The sequence below is a fragment of the Colletotrichum chrysophilum genome, assembly GCF_026319265.1.
Source record: "Colletotrichum chrysophilum strain AFK26 chromosome Unknown scaffold_338, whole genome shotgun sequence".
In the NCBI taxonomy this organism is placed as follows: domain Eukaryota; kingdom Fungi; phylum Ascomycota; class Sordariomycetes; order Glomerellales; family Glomerellaceae; genus Colletotrichum; species Colletotrichum chrysophilum.
This window is the reverse complement of record NW_026517625.1, coordinates 13,066-19,748: the sequence shown is the minus strand read 5'-3', so window position 1 is coordinate 19,748 and position 6,683 is coordinate 13,066. Positions and strand designations below refer to the sequence as shown.

The following is a 6,683-nucleotide window of genomic DNA, read 5'->3' as shown; positions in this document are numbered from 1 at the left end:
GGCCCAATGCTGCCAGTGCCCCGGCTACGCCCGCACAAATCCCTGACATGGCCGCAGATGTCCCGGCTGGCGCCACACCCCCAGTCCAGACTCCACCAGTCGGCCGTCAAGCCGCCTATGCCGAGACTCGCCGCTGGCTCGAAATCGTCCGGCAGATTCGGGAGATGCCCGACCCTCAAGGGTCCATCCTGTGGTGTTCGGTGATTTACGTCTTCGTGCAGGCCGCCAAAGCTGTGGCCACTTGGTGCGACGAGATTCTGGACTAGGAGGCTTTGGAGGACTAAGCTGCCATCATGAATACGCGGTGTTTTGTGTGTTTGGGTGTGGGCTTCTATCGGGTTTTGGGGCGGTGTTTTATCCTTCTTTTTTGGAGCCCATGGGAGCACGAGATCATTGACAGCATCATACCAGCATAAAATGCTGATGCAAAGTCGGCTGCTGCCGCACTAATGAAACCTTTTGGGAGGCCCTCGGGGCGCCATGCCCGCAATTTTCTACTGTTCCGATGTCTTCTGAAGTGATTTTACTTTTGTGCTCCAGAGCATCTGGGGGTGCAGTCTTACACACGTCTTCGACTTGATATGTGTGATCTACGAGATTGTGATTGAGTCCAAACAAACCAAAACTTGATCAAACATCAGATGAAAGAGTTTAAGGACCTATAGAAAAGTGGGTGACTATTCGAGGGAATTTTCAGTCTCATTCTCAATTAATTGTCGTCGTCTGAATTATTCTAACCCCGTCTGAAACCCGCCCATCGTCCACCCCGTGCAGCGGACGGAAATCTCTCCCGACACGACCGTGAGCGCGATTTTGCTATTTCTACGGCCGAGTCCTGCTTCTCGAAGGCCGGAGGAAAGAGGTCCTCGGCCTGTTCAACAGTCTCGGGACGTGCACGCCGGCGATCGCCTCCGCTAAAGAGCTGTCCGAGGAACACCGCTGCTACCTGCGAGAGCGGCTCGGCGTCGGCTCGGACACGGACATCGTCGACAAGCACGGGTAGACGGTGCTGAATCATGCCGTATTCAACAGCGACACCAAGACCGAGGCGGTCGTCCTTGACGGCCTAAGGAAGAACGGGGCGGCGAAGATCGCGCAGCGGCAGACCGAGGCCCAGCTGAAGAAGGGCTACCGCGAGCTGTTCCAGGGGTACATGCGGCCCACACTGCTCGGCAGGGGGGCGGGTTGTGGAATGAGTGTTGTGAAGCGCAAACCAGATTCAGAGTTCAACGCGGCTCAAGACTGTACGTTTTACTCCCATACCAATGTCCCACGTACACCTCCTCAGCGACGACGTTGCTGCACTGAGCGACAGTCCAAATTGGTAACGATTAGGCTTAAGAAGGGGCTTTGCAGGGGCTCGCGCTCACATTGATTCCGCGGTATTCTTCTTTTACAGCATGTCGCAGGAGCGCACCTAAAGCATCAGGGCTTCCAAACATGCATTGCTATCTCCTGTGTGGATAATGACTCAGCAATCCATCTACCAGTAACCGGAGCTGGGGACAACCAAGTCACGGCTCCGTTAATCCTCGCGGCTTAGCTGTAGTACAAACGGCGCCAAGCCATGCCGTTCTAGCAGCCAATACCTGTTAACGTTAACCACACCTTGGTGCGAGCATATGTGTAATGAACATGGGAACATATGCCAGTCGGTCGACCATGAATCTTGAACGTCTTGGTCGCTCTGACTCTGCGTTGGCCAAATACTGCGGAAGCCCGGATGGAATGGTCCCTCTCTGATCTTCAGCCGTGGAATATTTTCCTTCTAATGATTCGGATACGGGGGGTCACTTCTCTCTCGTTCATACTTGTCATCATATGATGGTTGAACTGATAGCTCCCAACTGCTCTGGCATCGCGATGTCCGTGTCCGTTTGACACACCACGGCCAGGTCATGTTGACAAAGTACGCAAAAGTGGAATTTTGCTCATCCCGGGTGCCTTGAGGGTACATGTAATCTATCAGTTGGAAGTGAAAATCTTCCCAGCCTTCCAGGTACAACCTCATCACGTCAAGAAACGATAGTGGGGCGCTGCGCCTGCTTAGTCGTGGAAATGACGTTGAATATGTTACACGTCAGAGTCCTATCGATAGTAAATTCATAATAGGTCTTATACTCAGTGTTCTTAGTAAGGAACGAAGATATCTATTTGCTGTTGCGCTGTGTTGAAACTATAGCTGTCGAAGGGTCCTATGAGATTTGTTTTCTGGAGTCGACAATATATATTAGCGTCAGCCTCCACCACCTCAACACCACCCTCACATTCCAATTGTTCAAAAGGCTCTACAATAGTCAGGGTCATTGCAAACTTGCGAAGGTTGGGTATTTTGCCGATGGCCCTGTAAATAGACACTTCCTGCGCGTCCCCTTTCGATCGTTGGATTGGGATCGCCAGACTTTCCAGCGCATCTCCTCGATGTGCTTCAATTGGAAGGCTCTGAGCCTCCTTTCCGAGATTTCGAACTTGAGCGTCCGCAGCTTCGCGCCCAAAATTGGCGATAGACCGTAGCCTGAATGCCAGTTCTTTATTCTGAAGTGGCGCAAGGTCGCCAGGTTTCCGAGAAAGCGTGTTGCTGTCTTGTAGTATCCGCGATCTTTTGTTTTCTTGTGCTCATCACGCACGATGGCGGGAGTTGCCGGGGATGGAAAGCTGCAGTCCAACAAGTATTTCAGACATTCGAGACTAATTGCCGCCGCCGTCTTGGGGACCCGCAAGACCACAAAGTTGGTATTCTGCCGCCACAGGTTGAAGACTTCACTGCCCAGCTAAGGGTAGTGGCTGATATGTAGGCTTACTAAGGAGTCAGTGGGCGACGGAAACTGTGCTCTGTCTAGAGATCTCTAAGATGAGTTTTAAGGCGATCTGAAGCTTTCCCAAATGACCCGAGACGTTCCTCGTCCCACAAGTACTGAGAAAAGTTGCCAAAGTTAATGGCTTTGAGGCCGTGTGATAGACTCGTCGTCAGTTGGAGCATACACGCATTTTGTGCGCCATTGAAGTCAATCGCACCCCCTGCATCTAAATAGTAAGCGTCGGTTGGCGGAAGAGACCAGGGGCTCGGCGATCTGGTACTGTAGAGACATGGAGAGGGTGCCAGCATGAACTCGTAGGGGTCCAATGTCGAATCGTTCAGGACCACGCCCAAGAATGTCCAGGATAGGCCCGGGATTCTTGAGGATAATACCAACACCACAGTACCTGAACTTGACGGTATTGGAGAGCCAAGCTCGTGGCACGGCATTGCAGCAGTGCCCCGCGCAGGGAGATGCCCTTCAGCACCGCGCTGCATTGTGGGAGCAAAGAGCGAGACGCCACTGCCGCGACAGATATTGCATGGGGAAACATATCAAAAGCATCGGACCTGGGTGAAGATTGAACGGATGCAGAACTGCGGGCGAGACAGCGGAGGGGGCGTTTCTGGCAACAACTACACCGCAGGACGGGGCCCCGATTCCGCCCACGCATGAAAACAAATGTGACGCGAGATGAATGAAAACAAGAATGTAACATGTAGAACGAAGCAATTTGATCTCGCTGAAACTAAGGCCCGACTTCGTCATTGTGCATCTCATCCTCAAGACTAATCCTCTCGAGGCGAAGAGTTGGCGTCCGGGCGAGATCAGCCCGGCCCAGCGTCCGGACTCCGAAAGGGTGGATCCCGGAACCCGGTGGACCCGTGCGGGCCCCGAGACTCGCCCGGAAGCCAGGTTCTCTTCGCTCTGACGCCTTCACATTAGCGAAACAAGCGTTCCCTAAATAACATCACGTAATGCGAGAAACATTCTAAAATTCTTCATTTGCTTCATTGATACTTGAACGAAGCGCTGCGATCTCTGAACTCGACAAGCCCTGCTGCAGATGTGCCCACTACCCAAATTCGGGTTTGCTTTGAGTGTCACTCCTACGGAACATGGTGCAAGAAGTATATGGAAGAGGTCCATAATAGAAAAAACACTGTATGAATAGCTCCATGGGTATGAAGGAAACGAGTCGATATTTCCAAGCATCGGGGGGTGCACCAGGTCCCCTGCCATGGCCATGGAGTACCGACGACGGAGTTTTGACCAATGAGGCTCTTAGGTTCAGAATCAGTCAGCTGATGGAGCTGGCAACACCGCGCGCTCATAGTATTGGATCCCTGACACTGCGCTACAAACACCGAAAAAAGTCTTATCTTGTTCTTAAGGCCTCTAGACGGATGCAAACAGAAATTGGATGGTTTTCACCACAGTGAACCAAGTATTGGCAGCTGGGACTTGGTCACCCAACACCGCCCAAGCTCCGTCCATACCTCAGTAATTTCCCTTGACCCTGTCCATTAATCGTCTACATCCCACGGATTCGAGTCAGAGATGCAATGCAAAACTGGAATGCTCATTTTCGGAGTGTCCATCATCCGCTCTGTGGCATCGTGACCGAGGTTTTGTTGCTTCGCGACGGATGCGATAAGCCGTATCTTGTCTAATCAAAGGCACATACCGGGTCTTATCTTATCAGATCATCCCCACCCCCACCTGCCACCGACCCCCACCATAACCCGACACCATGGACGTACCGACGGTCTTCTACGAATACCAATCTCTCGACTCCTCCTCTCGACGCCTTTCTTTCGACTTCTCCCCTGCCCTCAACACATCCTGTCGCGGACTCTGGTGTCTTTCCAACCCACTCGACCCGTCCTCGCGCGGCCAGGGCCCAGAGAACGTTGTTTTGTTTTCCTGAAATGCCCGTCCAGACACGACGGCAGCGAGATCAATCAGCCGACATTGAATACCTCGATCGGCAGGTAGAAGGCCTTGCCGAGGCCATTGTTGCGGCATTCGACGAGTCGGACGAGTTAGTCCGTGATGCCTAGCGGACGCTGCTGGACCAATACTCGTACCGTCTCAGCAAATTGAACCGTGTGCGACGCCATCGCGACACCTTCCCAGCCTGGATATTTGCGAGGCTCCAGGACCACCTCGATCGGGTGCTCGCCATCGTCTACGGAGAGCACTGGGAGAAAATCGAAGCGAAATCAGATCAAGGCCGGCACCAAAAGAAAGCTGCCACATCTCTCGGCCTCTCTCACCCCCATCAGTTGTACGTCTGGTATGGGGAACAGGCCGTCGCATCGCGAAGGTGCTGGCAAGCAGACTGGGCTGTGCTTTCGGACATGTCCGCGGAACAACTATTCGACAGTTTGCTGGAAGTACGCATCGATATCGTGGATAGTCAGAGAAATCCGGCAATCACCGACAACTACCTCGAGCACCCATTCGCCTCGCGAGACTTTGCAAAATTGAAGAACAAGCGCAAGCAACCACGAGCAGCCACGGCAGATACCTCCGACCTGCACTTCAGACCGAAAGCCAACCTCCTTCCAGTGCCCGAAAATAACAACAGCAACAACAACAACAAAGAAAGCAGCGAGGGTGAGCACGAGGACAAAGACCCGACACCAAGCCTCCCAGAAGCCGAGGATCGGTCAGAACAACCAGCAAGCCGCGGAAGCCCAGGGGGTACACAAGATCAAGGCGAGCCAGAATCCCACCATTCGTCACCACGCGCCTCGCATTCGCTCTCGCGACAGGATAAGGCCCGGCCAGTGGACAAATCTTCAACCCGACAGAGGGAAGCAAGCGAAATTGATCCCACACCACAAGGCGACATACCACGGACCATCATCGCAGACCACCCGTCGCGAATTTTGTCGATATCCCCCGGAGTTCCAAGAGGGGGGCGTTTCGATAGCTTGGTTCGAAATTCGGCAGACTTCGAAGAGAGTCTTGCTGAATTCAATTGGGTTCCCCCGTCACGAGAAGACACCCCGGACAGCGGCGTCAACGTTCCCATTGCAGATACCGCGTCGGAAGACTCGGAGCAATTTTTCGACTCGTTCTCAGATCCGATGCAGGCCGACGCAATGACACCCCTACGCGAAGGCAAAGTCCGACAAGCCAGACGCCAAGCGATGGCCCAAAGCAATACCAACGCGCAGGACATTCTGTCTCAGGCAACAGACATGTTGAAAGACGTCACGAATCAGGAAAGGGTGGATGGTTATTACGAGGAGCTCGTTCAGAATGACAAGGAAGAGGCTGAGGCCACCTTGACCCAACTGCGCCAAGACTACATCAATCGTCTCGATCGCATACAGAGGCTCCCTTCATTGCAACTTGTTGGCGATGAACCACCCTAGAGATCTTGGGCTCGCACGGTTGTCGAGTCGCATGGAAGATCGGCCGAGGACATTGAGCAAAATGTGAGCGAGTATCATCGCAGGAAGCGGGTTGCAGAGCTTTGCATTAACGCCGGGGCGACTAAGAGAAGGAAGGTCGCTGAACAGTTGGAAGTTGTTCGCGAATCGATCCAAAAGTTGTCAGACATCATCGAAGAACCGCTACCTCCAAGGTTCGATGATGAAGACGGAACGCTTGGGTTAAACGGCCTTCCCCAGACATTTGGGCAGAGGGATGCCCCGGTCGATGCATGGAACGCACAAGCGGCGGCGGACCAAAGAGAACGCGTCAGGAGCAGCAGTGCAGGGAGCAGCGAAAAGCAAGATGAATTGAGCAGCAAACAATCTACCAGCGACAAGTTGAGTACCAACGGGAGCGATGGGCACGTTCGAGATCGTGAAGCTGAATTTCAACACCTCTCCACGGCGGACCGGGAGCTCGATGACGATGATGCCA

General features: G+C 53.3%; 2 protein-coding genes across 2 annotated transcripts; both read left to right on the top strand.

The window, feature by feature from the left end:
- Nucleotides 1-89: 89 nt before the first annotated feature.
- COL26b_014328 (uncharacterized protein) lies at nucleotides 90-266 on the top strand (the record flags this gene model as incomplete). The annotated part of the gene is made up of 1 exon (XM_053186903.1): nucleotides 90-266. A coding segment is annotated over one exon (177 nt), but the record flags the coding sequence as incomplete, so codon positions are not given.
- A 4,895-nt stretch (nucleotides 267-5,161) lies between these two features.
- On the top strand, nucleotides 5,162-6,187 carry COL26b_014327 (uncharacterized protein; the record flags this gene model as incomplete). Its single annotated transcript, XM_053186902.1, has 1 exon — nucleotides 5,162-6,187. One exon carries the CDS (start codon nucleotides 5,162-5,164, stop codon nucleotides 6,185-6,187), a length of 1,026 nt encoding a protein of 341 aa, XP_053029154.1.
- Between the last annotated feature and the right edge of the window lie 496 nt (nucleotides 6,188-6,683).